At 43.1% G+C, this 18891-nt stretch overlaps 1 protein-coding gene across 12 annotated transcripts in view; it reads left to right on the top strand.

The window, feature by feature from the left end:
• Positions 1-18891, top strand: part of Foxp1 (forkhead box P1) — a 600509-nt gene that overhangs the window by 365972 nt on the left and 215646 nt on the right. For all 12 annotated transcript variants that reach the window (XM_031382737.1, XM_031382735.1, XM_031382736.1 and 9 more), the window contains one exon: positions 99-289. In XM_031382737.1, coding sequence (XP_031238597.1) covers positions 110-289 — 180 coding nt within the window. In that variant the 5' untranslated portion in view covers positions 99-109. Of the gene's footprint in view, positions 1-98; positions 290-18891 lie in introns of those variants that run through there.

The raw sequence follows: 18891 nt of genomic DNA, 5'->3' as shown, positions 1-18891 counted from the left end.
TCCCCCTCTCCCTCTCCCTCTCTCCCTCTCTCCCTCTCTCCCTCTCTCCCTCTCTCCCTCCACTTCCTCCCTACCTCTATCTCTCCCCCTCCCCTCAGGTTTTTGAGTCATGATGCAAGAATCTGGGTCTGAGACAAAAAGTAACGGATCAGCCATCCAGAACGGGTCCGGCGGTGGCAACCACTTACTAGAGTGTGGGGCACTTCGTGACGCTCGGTCCAACGGAGAGGCACCAGCGGTGGACCTGGGGACAGCCGACCTTGCCCACGTCCAGCAGCAGCAACAGCAGGTACTTGCCTGGGAGCCGGGGTGCTGAGTGGTAACTGAGCCACTGTCCCTGCTGCAGCATATCCAGATGCCTATAAGCAGCATATTCTTAGGCTTCTAGGGGTCCTCCTGGATGAAATGAATTTTGAAACCCTCAGGGGGTGCAAGTGTCCTTCTGAATAGTGACTGTTAGGCTTGAGGTTGAATGGACCTTGAGCCACTCTCTTCCAGACCCCAGTGTGTCACCTAAACTTTTACTCTTCAATTAAAATGACTCTTAAAGGTTGATGCTTTAGTTGAAAAGTAAAACAATAATTAAACAGAAGCTTAAGCCTTAGGAAGAAAGAAAATCAGAGCTAAGAGATGAAAGAAATGGGAGCCACAATGCTTGGGGTGGAGTGAGCAGTCCAATAGATACACATAGAAACATAAGTGGACATGAATAACAGAACCATGTGTATAAGACAGACATCAATTTGGGACATGACTTCCTCCTACTTCTAGGAACTAGGGTGTACGCATTTGCATGTTTCCTGGAGTCTGACATCACACAGTGTTGGCTAAAATCTCAGTGTTGCTTTTAACTGATCTCCTATCTGAACCTCTTCAACATGTCCTTGGCTTGGGACATTTTCTTCCCCTCTTTGCCCTCCCAGGGTGGAAGCCAGTCCTTGGGACTGACTGTTGAAACATTTCCCTGTGGTACAGGTGACCTAAGACATGGCATTGTGTTGGTAAAAATTCAGATGTAAATAGCATTTCCTTGAAGACTGGATTTGCTTTCCCACCCCATGGGATCAGGAAATATTTCAAGTTCTTGTTCCTGATAACAGGGCAGGTTTTGTCCTTGATTCATTTATCTTGCATGTAGTTGTGGCACCATTTGTAATCAGGTATTTGAGAGGGGAAAAAAAGAAAGGAATGAACATATCTTGAGGAAATTTTGTAACTTTTCCATAGAGAAATAGTTGGGAAATGTCATACAAGAAAAGGACAAACCTTCAAACTACTTTCTTAAAATTTGAATCAAATTCTTAGGGGTGAGGCACTTGGAAGGGGGCTGTATTTCCTCTCTCTAAGACAGCTTCTCATGTAGCTAGGCTACTGGCTCGAAATTGCTATATACCCACCCAAAGCCAGCCACGAGCTCTGGATCCTCTCGTCTCCACCTCCCAAATAGTTGAATTCCAGACATGCATTAAAATCCATCAGTATCTTAAATATAGTACTAAAATATCACAGTAGACTGTGAACCCATTAGATATGGGTTGGTGCAGAATGGGACCATAGAGCCAGCTGGAGGAGAGGCCGGGAAAGGAAAAGAAAGGGAGGCTGGCAGACAAACCAAGTCGGTTCATGGGGATTTTGAGGTATGACTTGATCTCTTTTCTTGTCACCCCAGCCATTTCTGCCTCCACCATAGGCACCCTGTCAGCCAGAATTTATTTTACTTGTGCTGTATTAATTTTGTGCACTTAACACTTGATGGTTGAGTCCTAAACCATTCATGTTGTTAGGAAACCCAGCGCTAAATGGCAGGAGTATATTTGTGCTGTTGCACGTCTGTATGGTAGCCTTGTGTATTTATGATTATACAGGTAGTTAGTAGTTTTAGAATACTGTCTGGTATGCCCTTAGAAGATGGAAGTCAAGATCAGCCATTTCTTTATGACATTGTTGAGGTAAGGCCCATGCAATGCAAGGCTCAAGTCATTTGCATCTAGAGAACATCAGTTAAGTAAGTGGGAGATTAACTTTTTTTTTTAATTTTACTTGATAGGTGAACAATTAATTATTCAGAATATTGAAATATTTAACCAAGGAGCCAGCAGTTAAATTGCTGACCACCAAACCTGAGGACCCGGGTTTGATTCTCTGAAATTCCCCTCCCTCTCTTATACCCAAATGTAAAGATAAAAAAGTTTGAACAGGTAACACAAAAAGCATTTACCCAACCACGAAAGTTTACATATTTAATATTCCTACTATTCACACAAAATCCCCCCAAAACCATAGCATCAGTAGCAAATGAATGACACAGGAGAAAGTTTGGGACGCACACTTCAGCTGCGTCTTTCCCCAAAATAATGTGTCACCAGCGAGTTAGCGGATAGTGAGACCTACAGAGCGTGTTGTTAAATCAGTGGTCTTCCATGCGGTGTTCAGGCACTTGATTTTTGATTCCACTTTGAAGCTTGAAAATAAATATTTCACGGCAATTTTCTATCTATTTGTCACTGATATGTTTGAGGGAGAAAGGCATCTGTCGAGTCTAGGATTGTGACTAAAGCCCCACTTATTATGGTTGGCGAGCCCTCTTAGGCCTTATAAAACATCACCAGCTGCTTTGACTCCCTGTGTAAGTGAAGCCTCTGCCCAGGTTGGTTGGGGGAAATGGGATTGTGTAGAAAGGTGACAGAAGAGAAAGTACAGGCTCACAAATATTCCAGGGGCCCCAAGCTCCCCAACTTTTCTGCAGCCCGGAAAACAGCAGCAATTAAACACGTGGAGAAAACTGTGAGTTTTGCTCGTAGACCTGCGTGGTTTTCGTCATTTTCCTCCCGCAGGTTTTTAACTCGAAGTGAGAATGCCAGAGAGCGCCGAGCAAGTCGCAGCCATGCTGAATTCATTACTGCGGTAGTCACACAAAACCACGGATAAAATTTCAATATCTGCAGGCCACAGTTGAGTAAACAGTTGCACTGAAATTTAATTCCTGTTGACTTTTCCCCCATTCCTCGCCAGGGGCACATTCTGATTCCGTAGTACAAAGACAACAGGGGTTACAGCTTTGATTAATGTAGGACAGTGGAAGAGAGAACTGTAAAATATGTCAGAAGTCCATGGAACACAAAGATCTGGCTTCAAGCTGCCTGTGTAAAAGCGAGTTAATCATGCCGTGAGTTACAAAGAATGAGTATTCTGCTTGCACCAGAGCCTTTTGGTGTTATTAGGGAAGGTGAGGGTGGGTGCCAAGTGATCTCCTTGTTGGGTTCCTTCTTGCCAATCATGACTACAAATTACAGCAAGTGCCCTTTTCAGAAGCTCTCACAAAGAGCCACTACCATAGTGATTCCATTGGTTGTCCAAGTTGAGTCCCACACAGAATTTGTTTTAAAGAATTATCTCGTTGACAGCCTGGAGAAATGGGAGGACTTTGCTTTTCCTTCCACCCTCAAGAAAAAGTAGAGTGTCTGGCAGCCTTGGGTGACTATCCCACAAGGGCAGCAGCTGTTGGGAGATGAATTGCCTCCGAAGACAGGGAGCCCTGCAGCCTTGCAGTTCGCAGTGGCTCCACCCGGCCAAGTTCTGTCCCTGCCCTCTAGGCAAATCAGCTAGGCAATGGGGCTAGAAGATGCATCACCATTCAGAAAGCCCCCAGCCAGAGAGAGGTACGGCCATTAGTTGGAGGAGCCTACCATATCTATACAAGTGCCCTGTCTTCCCTCCTCAAAACAAAGCATATTGTCTCGATAATGTTTCAACTCTATTTATATCCAGGCCCTGGAACTATTACAATGGTCTTTTAATAATGTAATTTGATAGCATTTCTGAACATTCTCTCGGAGCCCTTGAGTGGTCCTTTTACCCTATACCATAACTGCTTTTTACTTCCTATTATGCCTGCCCCCATTTCTGTCTCTGAGCTCCGTGTTGGGGAATACCTCCTCCATTATGGAACTTAGCAGCAGATACTATTATTGATTGTTAAGGTTGTGTTCCCTCCCTCCTGAAGGGAAGGATTTTAAAATGTCCAGAGCAATTTCATAAACTGTGTGGATTAATGCATTTGAAAAGTCTTGAATTCTTGAAGGCAGGATTTTATTTCCATATTGCTGCAAATGAGAGCTTCCTCAGATAAGCATATTACATAGAACATAATGTTTAGAAGTTTCTCCATATACAGCATATGCTGGCAGGTCAATTAACAGAATGCATACCAGAAAATGTTTATTCAATAAAAATGAATAGCTGTTAAATAAAACAGCTATTTCTCAACAACATCCCCCTTTTAAATGATGGGTGATTTCTTCTGGGTGGGGGTTGTAAATTTTTTGGTATCACTTGCCATTTTATTGTGTGCAAATCACCAGAAGGAGAGTTTTGGTGGCTATGAATTTTGGGGTGGCTGTGGTTTTGGGGTGTGGTTATCATTTCATATCAGGAGAATGACATCCAGAGAATGGGTGAGAAAGTCATTTAAAAAAAGATATTCCACGCTTGCAACTGGAGTGCTTGTTACTTAAGGCAGAATAAGCAAACGAAGGTCTTATTTTTTTGTAGCTTCTCTGACATTTGGTTTAAATGTTGGAGTTTTTGGTCAAAGAAAGACTGTGACTCAAGTCAACGGTGTAAACAAAGAGGAAAATGTTCAGTGATTTGCAAGGAGGAAAGAGGGGGGAGAAAGTGTAGGGAAGGGCTTGCAGAAGCATCATGGGAGGGACGAGGAATAAAAGGGTCCCACTGTAGTTGTGGGAATAAGAGGGAGGTAAAGTGCAGATAGTTACATAGGAGCCTGAACTCTCAGAGTGAATGGATCAACTCTCTAGGGCATGGGTAAATAATGTGGTGACATACATTCAACAGGGATTTAGAAAATGGATAATTGGAGGAATCTAGCAGAATCATAGTTACTTACATAGTGACATTAACAGTTTGCTCCTTGTAGACATGGTTCTGTTAACAAATTCAATTGTGGACCTAAGGTTCGGGAGGAAAACTACTTTGAGCTGAACATGTCTATATTTTCTTGTCCTTAGTCTCAAAGCACAGGCCTAGCAACTACTTAAATGCTATTTGCCTTGGGTTGGGTTATCATAAGTAGTATAGAGGTTACTTTAAAGTCCGTAAGAAGAGGATGCGCTTAGTTTCCATGCAAATCCATTACTGTGTTGTACCAGAGGTTTGAGCATCCATGGAGTTGGGTAACTATATTCATTACTTTTCTCACTGCCACGGCAGAATACCTAGAACAGCCGTCTAAGGAGGGATGGATTTATTCTGGCTCACAATAGTCCATCATGGTGGGAAAGTGATGGAGCAAAGACACAGGTGGTTACTTTGCACCTGCAGTCAGGAAGCAGAGAGACATGAAGGCAGGCGCTCAGCCTCCTTTTCATGTCCAAGACCCCAGCCCATGTGGGAGTGTCTCCCACCTTTGGGACTTCCCACCCCCATTAGTCTAATCTAAACACCTTCCCAGTCACACCCAGGGATTTGTCTCCTAGTTGATTATATGTTCTATCAAGTTAACAATTAATATTAACCGTTATGGTGTCCATATGGGCTCCAAGAGTGTCATGTGGATTCCAGAGGCTGGCTAGAAAAGGTAATGCTTTTGGTAATTCCATGTTGTAAGGTAGTGTAAAGTTAGTGTATCTTGGTTTTTAGCATAAAAACAAGTACTTAAACTTTTTCCTCTTTACTTTCAAACTGGAGGCATGAAGCTCCTCATTTGTCTTTGTTATTCAGCTTACTGGAGAGAGGTTGACCGCTTCATGTGCAAAGCACATGCCTTGGTTTCTCATGCATACTACCTTCTTTAAGGCAACGGTGTCAGAATTATGGGACTTATTATTAGTCCTTGCTTTGCACAGAGTGACCTAGACACAATGGATCCAGGAGTGTGGGCATGAGGCTGAGGTGCCAGTCTAGGTTAGCTCTGTCTTCTGTTACTTTTCCATTGAAGTGACCTGTCCCATTGCCACTGCCTGGGAAGGCTCTTTTGATGTTGTTGAGAGGAAAGAAATGATGGACTCCTCAGCATCCTAGAAGGGAACTTTCTAGAAAGGTGGGGTAGAGAAAAGTATTATTAATATAGAGTGTCCTACTAGGACCCAGTGCAAGCTAGAAGCTAACATGTTCTTTAGCAGCTAGGTGAAAAAACTAAACTCTAATTTTAAAGGAATTGCTCTGTTGAAACTGTTATCAGAGACATTGCCCAGATTTGATACAAAAAAATTTTTTTTTGATGCATAAAAGTGTATGGTAGGAATCAGTGATGCCCATGTTAATGAAACCCTGCAAACAAATAGGAAGAAAGCAGAAATGGGAATTTAGATAATTCTGGTAAGTCAAGAGAAGCCAGCCACAACAAAAACAGCCCCTCACCCCCTCTTTTTCTTAATTCCTCTGGTATCTATTTCTGGAAAAAAAAGCATATTTTACCCTGAATACTAAATTTAGCTCTCTCGTCTCTGTTGGTTTAGCCCTGCCTCCATCCAGATATTGTTTTCAAAGATTTATGTAACTTGCAGGCCTCATATGAAATTCTTTCAAGTTGTGATTGCTGAACAGTTGTATGTCATTAATCTCTCCATTGGAAATTAAAATGGCGTGGGAGACCAGAAGGGGAGAGAGATCTCCTTTATGTTAAGAGATCATGGGAACAGAGCTCCAGATGACATCACCGTATCGGGAGTGACGTGTCAGCGCTCAGCTTCAAGAGCAGGCTTTGCTGCTCTGAGACAGTCACTTTAAGCCCTGATATGTTAACTAATAAAAAATTAAATAACCTCATTCTAGCTGATCAAATCAGAAGAATCTCCTGGTGAACGCCGGGGAGGTAGGTAGCATTTCAGCGATAACCTGTTGACAGTTTATCCTCAGGGATTGCAAAGTGTTTGCTCTGCTCCGCTATCCACCCTCTGCCTGTCCTCTGAGGCTGGGGGACCCACACTGCTGTGTTATAACTGCTTGGCTTATTGACAGCAGAGCCAAGGAAGCGAACTGGAAAGTTCGGATGACATAAACATACAGCCAGCCTGATGGAGTCTAGTAGACTTTTAGGTGGTGCATAGATTACTGATAAAAAGGGTCTCCAGGTGATTGGCTGCTTTTATGACAAGAAAGAATGGCCTTATAAATGGAAGTGGTCCTCAGAGTAATGAGGGGAAAGTTGATGGAGAGATCTGAACTTCTTGTTCCAAATTTTCTTTCATCGCATTAACTTTGATCTCAAATCTATTATAATTTCGAAGTGTCACAACATTCCAGAGACCCTTGTTAAACTCTGTGTTTTATTCACTTCACAGAAGCAGAAACCTGTGTTTCTGTTTTTCACCCCCTGTGAGTGTGCTATCCTTTGTTATGAGAACACGTGCCACTGTGATCAGACACCTGAGAGAAACCATAGTGAGATGGGATGAAAAGTTTATTTTATCTCACGGTTTCAAAGGTTTCCATCCAGAATCGTTGGCTCCATTATGTCTGTGACATGGTGGGACAGATGTCATGGTGATGGGTACATCTGGCAGAGCCACTCCCCTCATGCTGGTCAGGAAACAAAGGTACTCAGGACAAGATTCAGTGTGAAGGCATGACCCCAGAGACCTACGGTCAGCTCCCTAAGCCCTGTTCCTAAAGTTTCCAGAACCTCTCATAATAGTGTCACTAAATAAGGACCACACTTTCAGTGCAAGATCCTTTGTGGGGGAAGAAACACTTCAGGAAAGTCCAAAATCCCCATATTTCTGAAATCCAGAACTAAGGGATGATTCAATTCTAAAGAAAAGTTTCAGTTTGGAAACCATTTGGGTTTTTTGGTTTTGTTGTTGTTTGTGTGTTTGTTTGTTCTAATTAAGTAGGAATGTTTAACCAGTAAGACTGGGTAGATATTTCAAAGTAAAAACTTCCAAAAATTTCTGAGCTCAAACGTATCAGATGAGAATTGTTCGCCCTGTATTGAACATCTTTCCACTTTGGCCTACAGAACTTAATTTGTTCTTTTGTATACATGAGTTTTATTCAACTTTTGATTGCCCACTCCTGTGGAGGAGGTGATATAAGGAGCAGACTGATGGGTGTGGACTGGCAAAGCAAGCTCAAGGGCTGAGAGTATTAGGCAGGAGTCAGGGAGAGAAGCTGGGACCACAGGAGAAGCTTCTGGGAAGGCCTGTGACAGCGTACCTCTGTGAGGCCTCAGTCCCTGCTTCTGTGGAAACTCTGAGAACGGGCCCAGCAAGCAGAGTCATCGTCCATGGGGGATTGGCAGCCATGAGTCCAGTATTTAATAATGGGCCACCAACCTTGGACCTATTTGACTAGGGATCTATCATGGCTCCCTCCCCTTTTCTCCTGCAACCCTTTGCATGAATTCTTTAACATCTTGTAAGTCCCACCAGGAAAGGACAATACTTCTCTGTCTCTGATACTTTCCAGCATACAGCCCAGCAATGGCATACTGGGGTGGGAAGACAGCCCCTCATGGGGACTCCCTTCTCAGGTGGTTCACAGTGGTGTTGAGATGGCAAAAGGAACCGTACCTTCCCAGCCGGGGATAGTGCACAGACCTGTCATTTGGGTCAGGAGTTGAGAGTCATTCTCAGCTACATAGCTAGTGAACTTCAGTTCTAGGCCAGCCTGGGCTACTTGAGACTTTTGTCCAAAAGAGAGAAAGAAGGAAAGAAAGGAGGGCAGGAAGAGGGGCTGGTGAGATGGCTCAGCAGGTAAGAGCACTGACTGCTCTTCTGAAGGTCCTGAGTTCAAATCCCAGCAACCATATGGTGGCTCACAACCATCCGTAATGAAATCTGATGCCCTCTTCTGGGGTGTTTGAAGACAGCTACAGTGTACTTACATATAATAATAAATAATCTTTAAAAAAAAAAAAAGGAAGGAAGAGAAAGAAAGAAAGCCCTCTTATATGGCTAAAAGTCACTACAGTTGTGTCTGTTTATTCTGATTAATGTTATCAAGTACTTTGCCTTCAGCCTTGGCGTGTTACTAGAACCTCTTGCAAGAGTCACATGGGAATGCTGATAAAACGCCTGTGCTCCTATTGATCACAGAGCGGGGCTTATCTATCTTAGAGAACAAAACTAACTAAGCTGGATCTGTGATAGAGTCTTTATTCCATATTGACAAAAGCTTCTTAGAGTGAATTTGTTTTTAAAATGGCAAGGGGTTGGGGGAGGAGCGCATAGTGTGTATCTTTTGCTGGAAAAGTACCGTGTGTAATTATTAAACAGTTGGTGCTGTTGGTAAACTCATTCGAGAGGTGGAAGTCAAACTGCCCAGGGATGGAACTCAACTTCCTGCATTTAAGTTGAAAAAGTAAGGGATGGTGGGTGCAAGCTGGACTCTCTCTAATCCTTCTAGATGGCCCCGGTAGCTTTTGCAGAAACCGTGTATGTACTACCTATGCAGGGTACAGTTCTTTTTCTTATTAACTCTTAAGTTTTCTCTTGAATTTAGTATGCTAATCCCTGTTAAGTGTGTCCGTGTGTGTATGAAGTGTGTGTGCTTATGCATGCACCTAGGATTGCAAGTTGAGATCAGAGCATAGCTTCATGTGCTGTTCCCAATTTTGTCATCCTAGTTCGTTCTTTGATTTTTTTTTTTTTTTTAATTTCTTAAGATAGAGCCTGGAGCTCACATCAGGTAGGCTAGAGTTACTGACATCTTAAGTCCTGGAGGTATGCATGCCCGAGCTTCCTCAGCACCAAGATAACTGGCAAGCTACCACACCAGGCTTTAATTTTTTTAAAATATGGGTGCTGAGATTGAACTCAAGTCCTACTGCTTAGCAAGCAAGCGGTTCCCTGATAGGGCTATCTCCGCAGACCCTTGCTTGTTCCTTTTATGATGATACTCAAAATCAGATTAACGTCTCCCCACACATTCATCTTCAGCAAGGTTTCTAAAAGCCCAGGGTATATACACTGCCATTTTTCATGCTCCCAGCTGTGAGTGCCCTGTTGTGGTCTCTCCTTGAGCCCCTGAGCAAGGCTCCAGTCTGCCATCCCCACTGCTTGCTCGTCCCCACTGCGTACCCTTCCCACGCTGCTTTGTCTTGCCCTGAACTTGTGTCTCTCCACAGAGGAGGGAAGGTGACATGATGTCTTTTTAGTCATTCAAATCCAATAACTTTTAATCTGAAGGTTAAGTAGTGAGATATAAACTAAGAGATGATAATATCAATTTTATGTTCACTGAAGGGCACAATATACCTCTTTCTAGTCGAGGGAAAATTGTGCGTAAAATGTCTTTTGCTTTTCCATAGCAGAGCCATGCCTCTCACAGTCAAGGGAAGAAAGATTTGGGGAAATTTTTAATAAAATAAGATGTAGCATCATAAAGCAGGGCAAGAGTGGCGTTTCGTGATTATAATTATTATATATTAATTTTTCAAGGCTGCGTGGTGCAGAGCCACTCTCTTCTAAGGAAGGCTTCCCCCACTGACGCTCATTATCCTCCATAAGAACTCAGCAACCTTTTACAAGGTCAAAGACGGCGAGAGAATGACACGATGCTCATTCTTTTCTGACTATTTTTGGTCCTAATGTGTGTGATAAATAACACCTTGATAATATTGCTTACCTCCCCTCATTTTGCTCCTTCCTCCTGGTGAGATCTCCATTTCGGTGCAATAAGCATTCAACGTGCAGAAGCACTGGGTGGAAATGCCTCTACCTGCTTCCTTTTTATTCTGCTGTTCGGGTCATGAGACTTATACTTGTCTTATAAATACAAAGTTTTATGCTGTGTATTATGTGTCTATGTCATGCGTCCTTATGGATGGACTTACTGTAGCATTCACCTGTCGGTCAGATGGGGACAACATCATGCCTGGGGTGGGTATGCTTTAGTTCCCATCACCATTGTCAAGGTTACATTCTGTAATGGGGTGATTCATGACAGTGATTGTGAGGCTGCCGTTCTGAAAGGAATCTTCAACCTGCCTCAGCTGCCTGTTGGGCACGATCTGTGTACAAGGTGCTATGTTGAGCCTTCAGACCAGAACAGGAACCAAAGAGCTATGATGCTCAGGCTGAATCCAGCCTACCGTTCTGTACTGAGGCGAGTCCTATGTAAATGCAGTTCTACCCTTTGTTTATCACTGTCTACAGCTGCCTGCATGCCTACACAGCTGTCATAGTAATTTTCTCACAGATGTGACAACATGGCTATCAGAAACAATTTAAGGATGCCGAGATTAATTTTGCCCTGCAGTTTGTGAGGGTCCAGTCCCGTCAGTGGGAGAGGTTACAGCTGCAGAAACGGGAGACATCTGGTCACGTTGCTTCCATGGTCAGGAAATGGAAAGATGGATGCTGACGCTTAGCTTGCTTTCTCCTTTTTATCCAGTCTGGTAGTTCAGTCCATTGGATGTGGCTACCCATATTTATGGTGGTATTCATTTTTAAACAATGCTGCCTTCATAGATATACCTCTACAGGTGTGTTTCTCTAGTGATTCTAAACCCCATCAAACTGACAGTAAAGATTTAACTGTTACAAGAGCCAGTCAAGGTAACCTCTCTCAGCACAAGTTATATGCCCCAGAAACCCTACAGAGTCCACAGACTTGCACTGTACAGAAATAGTAGCCCTCCCCTGGGTTATTTAGTGTGGAGAGGGGGCTGGTCTGTGAGTATATGTGTGTGTGAGTATGCGTTATGTGAATGTGTTTGAGTATGTTGTATGTGTATGTATGTGCTTGAGTGTGTGTGTGTATAGGGGGTCTACATACATACACATATATTTATACACACACACACATAATTTATAACTTTGGCTTGCAGTTTCTAGTCTGATGCAGTACTAGGTGGGTGTATTCACACTTCCCTTGTTCTTGTTTTTGGTAATTTAACTGATAGTGTCTTACAATTTAAGAAATTGGACATTAGTAATAGTTAAGAAACCCTTCAGGCAGCCTGCTGAGGAGATGGGCATTGGACATCCTTGGTGAGTCACTGAGAGCAGCTGCCTCGGCCATGGCTCCCTTGCTGCCAGTCTAAGCTGTGTCCCGTTCATGTTCTCACCATCAGACACCACAGAGAAATAGAGCCTTCCCTTTCCCTCTGCGTTCTAGGAATTCACAGTCTAATTGAGGTGCAATAAGATATAGAAGCACATACATGAACCATCAATAGAAATCTTAATGCACACAAAGATAAACTGAAGGAGACATGCATAAGCTAATCAATCGATAGAAGAGTGATTTGGGTCATAAATCCCCAGTGGCCTGGAGAGAGAAAATTAGTATGTGCATGGTGGGATTTTTTTTAAAGACTTTAGTGAAAACTAGAAAACAGAAACTCAGTATGTGAACATCTGCTGATTTATTTTAAACCTTTCAGTGGGAAATAATGCATGGGAGATGCATTGCTGAGCTATATAGCTTTGACTTGTGGCTTGGATAATGAAGGATCCGAAAAGTTTGTCTTTGACTCTTTTAATCCTGAGATATGTGAGATTAGATTTGAGCTATGGAGCAGCTGGTGGCAGATAGCAAGTTGACGTGTCTTCATGACGGGACCTGAGTTCCCTGGGCTGCAGGATGTAGTTGCTGGAGTCTCTGTTAACATAGCCCATGGTGTGAGTGTGAGATTTCCAGGGATGAGGCGGGGCCTGCTAAGTCTGGCTTGTTTCCTTGGTAAGGTCTGTATTTCCTATGCTTTAATATCAAATTCTAGCTACTTACCTCATCCTATAATTAGAATAATTGAAACCTTAGTACCTGATTTGATAATAGTTGTCAAATCTGAAGATTGTTGTTCAGTGCACTTAGTAACTGCATTTTCCAGAAGATGGAGTCAGCTTTGGTATTTTTTTATCCTTTTGGGGCCTCTTTTTCTTTCCTTTTCTTACATAGTTGCTTCTGGTTTTTTTTTTTTTTTTTTAAGCCTATCCAGTGAGTTACTATATTTCACAATTGATGAAAATGTGTTTATTTCTGTCACATAGGCCCTATTATTCCTATTGTCAGACAACGTTTGCTGTGGAGTATGTGTGTTTGTGTGTGTGTGTGGGTGGGTGAGTGTATGTGTTCATACAGGTATATGTGGGTATATATCTTGGGGAGGCATGCATGTATGCGTATGCATGTAGTTGTGTGCATGCATATGTGTAAGTACATACTTTTACAATTCCGTAGATGACCCTTCTCATTCACTCTGTAGACTTTTTGGTATGCTAACTTGTTCAATGTTTGGACAAATATTTCTATAGGTTTCCATGATTACTTTATGTTAAGCCTTTTAGAAATCTATTTCTGACTTGGAACAGGGCTCTTCTTTTGGCTGTAAATACTCAACACATGTTCCTGGAATTATTTCTCAGGTATCACAAAGTACCAATAGACTCTGAGGAAAGCTCTGGAAGGCATGGGGTCAGGTTAAGCCTGGAGCACTGAGAGTCATGTCACATTCATTCAAGTAGCTGCGACCAGCCTGTACACTCCTCATCTCTCCTCACTGCAGAACCCATGTGCGAGGCAGGTCCATGATAAACTGAGCCAGGTTCATAGACGTGATCCACAGAGCAGGGTCAGCCCTTTGTGGCAGGCATGAGTTCATTCAGACCATTCTTGGGCAGTTTGACCAAGACTTTCAGCTGACTCTCACAGCCCCTTTGGCTCAGAGATCCATGTTGCCTGCTTTGTTTGCAGGGAATCGCATCTTTCTCAGAGGTTCTCATGGGACTGGGTTGAGGGCTTCTTAGAACTGATTGCCAGACCCTCCTTCAGAATTCTCAAAATTCAGGCTGAGCCCAACAATTTGCTTCTTTGGTTTCTCTGGCCCATCCTCCACTGCTTGGCTGAAGATCCACACTGGTGGAATGGCTGGCAGGCAAGGCTACACTGTAGGGTTTAAGCTCTGGCCCAAGTCACAATCCTTCCAAGATGAGTTATTGTGGACATCTGAAAACTCTGCACCTCAGTTTTCATATCCATCAAATGGGGGCATTAACATTTACTATCTCAAGGATAACAAAGGACCAAGAAATGGTAACACATTGTAATGGTCTACAGATGTCTACTGGTGCTGTTATTATTAACATCATTGCCACCATCAATAAGAGTTTAACCTACAAGAATAGTATGTAGAATACAAAGAATTTAATCCATTACTGTGTTTTTTAGTGTAGTGTTTAAAAGATAAACAGTTGAGTATTTCCTAAATCTGATGGGAGAAGAAAAGTTCAGTAGGTGGTTTTGACATAAGTCTTGTAGCCATTAAGAATATCATACCTGGGCTGCTAAGGTGGCTGCACCTGGTAAGTGCATTTGTTTCTGTGGCATGTACCATGAGTACAAACATCTGCTCACACACATGTAACATGCATAAAAATAACAACATTTGTTTAGTATTTAATAACCCAAGGACTGATCATGCTTTGTTGTGTAGGAAGGTACCCTGAACCCTGCTCCTTGGTTTAATTGTAGGATTCTTATTTATTTACAAATACTTTTTGCTTTTCTGTATATCTCAAGGTTTCCATAGCAACATTAGATCTCTAGTAAAAATCAGAAGGTGCTTTAAGCTACCACCCTGCAGGATGCAAATGAAATGCATATGAAGGACATATAATGATCTTGATCCTGTGTAGTGCCTGGATCACATTTTTTTTTCGAAACAGTAAAATAATTTTAAAAATTCCTCTCATATCTATCTCTTCAGCAACCACTTGTCTGGATGTACTCTCCAGATCCACCAGTGTTCTGGATGCTTCCACCATGACCAGTGACAAATACACATCATCCTTACTGAACCTCACTCTTCTGTGACAAAAGTCAGAACTCTGTCAATCACCAGAGAGGTGGGAAAGAAAGCAGGACTCACTCTTGTGTTTTGCTTTTCTCCATTCTCCTCCATCCCTCGTGCCTCCCAGGCCTTGTGGGCACCCCCTTCCCATAGTCACAGGCACACACAGGCACATGCTTCCCGGCCACTTCTTCATTCCTTTCTCAGGCTACTTCCCTTTGGGAGTTGTAGAGGTAGGAGGACCATTTGACTGTAATTCCCTGCTGGAAGAGTGGAGCCCCACCTTTCACAGTTCCTGCATGAGAAAAGCTGTTCCATGTGACCAGCACTCTGTGCTTCCATTTTCTCATCTGTAAAATGGAGCAGTATAAATGCACCTTTCTAAAAGAGTTGGTGTGATAAGCAGCACATTGTCCTTGGCCAAACAGTCACTGCTCAAAGCCATGGCCAAGGTAGTATGGATCCCAACATACCAGTCTGGTCTGGTATGGACTTGGTATTTCTCTAGAGTGTTCTAGAGTGAGCCTGCCCCACTCGTCTTATATCCACATGTAATCCGTAAACTACTGAATTCTCCTTGTTGGAGTTTTCCAAGACCTACCTCCCACGGTTACAGGAATCCCTGTGCTTTATATCGCTGGGTAGTAGACTGAAATTCATGGCCAGTTCCATCTACCTATTCATCTCTTCATTTATCCTGACCTCAGTGTGAAGACTGTAGAACCAGTCCTTGTAGGCAATTAGTACCCCAATTTATCATTTTAGAAAAGAAAACACACATCCTAATCAATACAGAATCTCCGCTCTGTACCCACAAGCGAGCATCACCAAAGGGGCCCCCTGCACAAATGTTTTAAATTTGGAGGCAGAGTTAAGGACACAGTTGGCCTCCAGAATCTGAATTGAATCAGGGTTTTATTTCAGATAAAAATCTTTGGGTCTCATAACTTAAAAAACACAACTTTTACTGGCATTACGCAATTTGCCACGGGTCATTTACCAAAATGTTTGTATATGTAAGTCCAGGTTCTTCTCTTTAAAAAGGAGGAAGGGTGGAGGGCAGGGGTTGGATTTTGCTAAAATCCAGGTGGCGTTCGAGTTTATATTTAATTTTAATTGGAAATGAAATACAGGCAAAGGAGGGGGGAAAGACCCGCCATGTTTTCTTTACTAAGAGTACCCATTGGGGAGAGGAAGGGCACTGGCAGACAGATTTTAAGACACACATTTTTTATTGGCATGTCTATTTTTTTTTCTGGCTGAATTCTTATGCCTGCATTTAAGAAAAAAAATTGAGTTTTCACACATGGCAGGCATTTATGTCTCAGTGCCACTTGTCACCCTCCCTCTGTATTTTCCGTGCAATTAGTATCTAGAACCAGGAGGGCACTCTTTATCCACCACACCAAACCAAGAGCTTTCCCCGAGTGCTCTGCCGAGCCCCTTTTGAAGCTCCAAATGAGGTAATATTTAATTCTTGCAGTTTATTTTGATTTCTGAAAGAGTGAGGAATTTTGGAAGAAAGAAGAATAAGTGAAAACCTTCATTTCAAGCCAGAATTTGAAGGTCCTACAAAGTACAGGTACATTTTGTGAAGCTGCCAGGAAACCCCAGCAGAGAGACTGGGACACAGTTAAGCGGCGGCTGCTTGGGGAGGCAGAGGCAGTGAGCCAGCGGTGAACTTTGGTGGTGCCTACAGAGCCTGGTCTACCAGAGCTCTGGGTGCCTGCTGGGCCCAAGAGAGCAAAACCTTCAATGTTGGCTCCTATTTAGATGTGGGTGTAATCTGAGTGTTCTGAAATGGAAATTAAATATTAAATAATTACAAATTTAAGACATACAGAATAATATGCAGAAGAATTAAACAATGCAGGTACGGACACAGAAAAATAAGGTGTGCTCTACAGTCCTGTTCTCCAGCCCAAACATCTCTTAGAGTTCTTTCTCCTTCCATTTCAAAGACGAGTTCTCCTGACTTTCATACAGCTGCTCCCTTTCCTTCTGTGGAGCTTCACTGACGGGAAGATGGCTGACACCAAGACTGCCTGCCGGCCTGCACCCTTGCAGCTGGTTTTCTTACGCACCAGCTCAGCTTTTTATCTCAATTTTAATTTTAATTTTTAGATTCTGTAGAATTTTACTTTTAGAAAAAAAATTCATAGTTTTGATTTCCAACCTCATTGTTTATAAACAATGTCATTTTCTTAATAACGCCCCTTCTTCACATTTGCCTACCCTTACTAGATTATTTTGTTGTTGTTGTTATTGTTTTTCCTTCAATAAATTGCTGTGTAACAAACAGTCGTAGCTATCCTGGAACTATCTTTGTAGACCAGGTTGGCCTCAAACTCACAGATCCAGTTGCCTCTGCCTCCCAAGTGCCGGAATTAAATGTGTACACTATCACATTCCTGGCTGTTGGATAATTCCTTATCAGGAACAATTCTTTAAATATTAACTCATTTCTTCAGTCACTGACTAACTGGCTTACTTTTATAGATCTTTGAGACATAGTCCTATTGTGGAGCCCAGTGAGGTAGGTCATAAACCTGGTAACCCTTCTGCCCTGACCTTTTTTTTTTTTTTGGTTTTTCAAGGCAGGGTTTCTCTGTGTATCCCTGGCTGTCCTGGAACTCACTCTGTAGACCAGGCTGGCCTCGAACTCAGAAATCCGCCTGCCTCTGCCTCCCAAGTGCTGGGATTAAAGGCGTGTGCTGCCACCGTCTGGCTACCCATGACCTTTTGAGTTCTGGAATGGCAGACATGCACCACCACACCTGGCCCTCCCATTGAAGAAAAGAGGAAAACGGAAAACTTCAACAAGGCAGCAAGGCTCCAAGTTATTTTCAACAGTGATTACATTTGGGGAAGGCGTAGGGACGGGGGGGGGGAGGCATCCCAAACATCTCTGCTGTCATAGACCAGTGTGAGTTGGAAATCCCTGACAGGAGGTCGTAGCTACAGTATTAGACGTAGCAGCCTTAGAAAACTGAGTCAGAAACCGGTGGTCTCCAGGTTTATGCAGAGTCACTGTATGCAGTGGTGCAGGGTGCTTATATAAGCCCTCTGTGAGCTAAGTACTTTTTTTAATGAAGGATTTTTATAATTGGTGAGTCAGCCCCTCTCTCTCTCTCTTTCTCTCTCTCTCTCTCTCTTTCTTTCTGTCTCTCTCTCTCTTTCTCTCTCTCTCTCTCTCTTTCTTTCTGTCTCTCTCTCTCTTTCTCTCTCTCTCTCTCTCTCTCTCTCTCTCTCTCTCTCTCTCTCTGTCTGTCTCTCTCGTGTGTGTGTGTGTGTGTGTGTGTGTGTGTGTGTGTGTGTGGTTGGAATTACAAGTCACTGTGAGCTACCTGCCATGAGTTCTGGGGTCTGAACTGAGGTGCTGTGCAAAAGCAACAAACCCTCATAGCAGCCGAGCCAGAACGGAGTCCTCTTAAAATCCCCCATTCTCAATAAGCAGAAACAGAGCTCTTTACCCACATCCCTTTACACTGAATATAACTGGATGCAGCTGAATTCGAACCTGCACCTGCAGGCTCTAGGGCCTGAGCTGCTTCTCAGACAACCCGGCTGACCTGAGCTATTTATTGTGTAAATGTTCATTCAAGTGTTCATTCACGTGTTCTCTCCCATAATGTTCCTCTTCTCCCTGCACTGCAGAAGCCCAGTCTGCCACATGTCTTCCATTCCATCCCATTTTATGTTGTGTCTGGAAAGGAAGCAACCCAGCAAGTATTACTGAAGACAGTAGCTTTGCCATTGCCAACCTGCCCTTTCTTCACACAGAGCCCTGGCTTTTTAACAAATGTGTCCATAGATCTTAAGCAACTGTAATTGGTGGCTCGGGGGTTTCATTTTCAGAGAGAGAGTATGGCTCCCCACCTGTTGCTCTGTGTCCTCCTACTGAGGACTCAAACCTGATCTACTGAGAAAGACCTCAGCAGTTCCTTTTGATGCTCAACCACTCCAGAAATGGCAAAAGCTGGCTGAAATTGTCAGCGTGCTGTGGGCAACGAATGAAGCAGTGTGATTCTGGGAGACTTCTGCCATGTCTCCAGAATCCTTCCACATTCCTGTCTCCTTGTACTATCAAAAGATAAAAAGGATGCTTTTAAGAAATGGGAAGTCTGGATTTATTA

Source organism: Mastomys coucha, unplaced genomic scaffold (assembly GCF_008632895.1).
Source record: "Mastomys coucha isolate ucsf_1 unplaced genomic scaffold, UCSF_Mcou_1 pScaffold20, whole genome shotgun sequence".
Lineage (NCBI taxonomy): Eukaryota > Metazoa > Chordata > Mammalia > Rodentia > Muridae > Mastomys > Mastomys coucha.
This window is presented reverse-complemented; position numbering and strand designations above follow the sequence as displayed.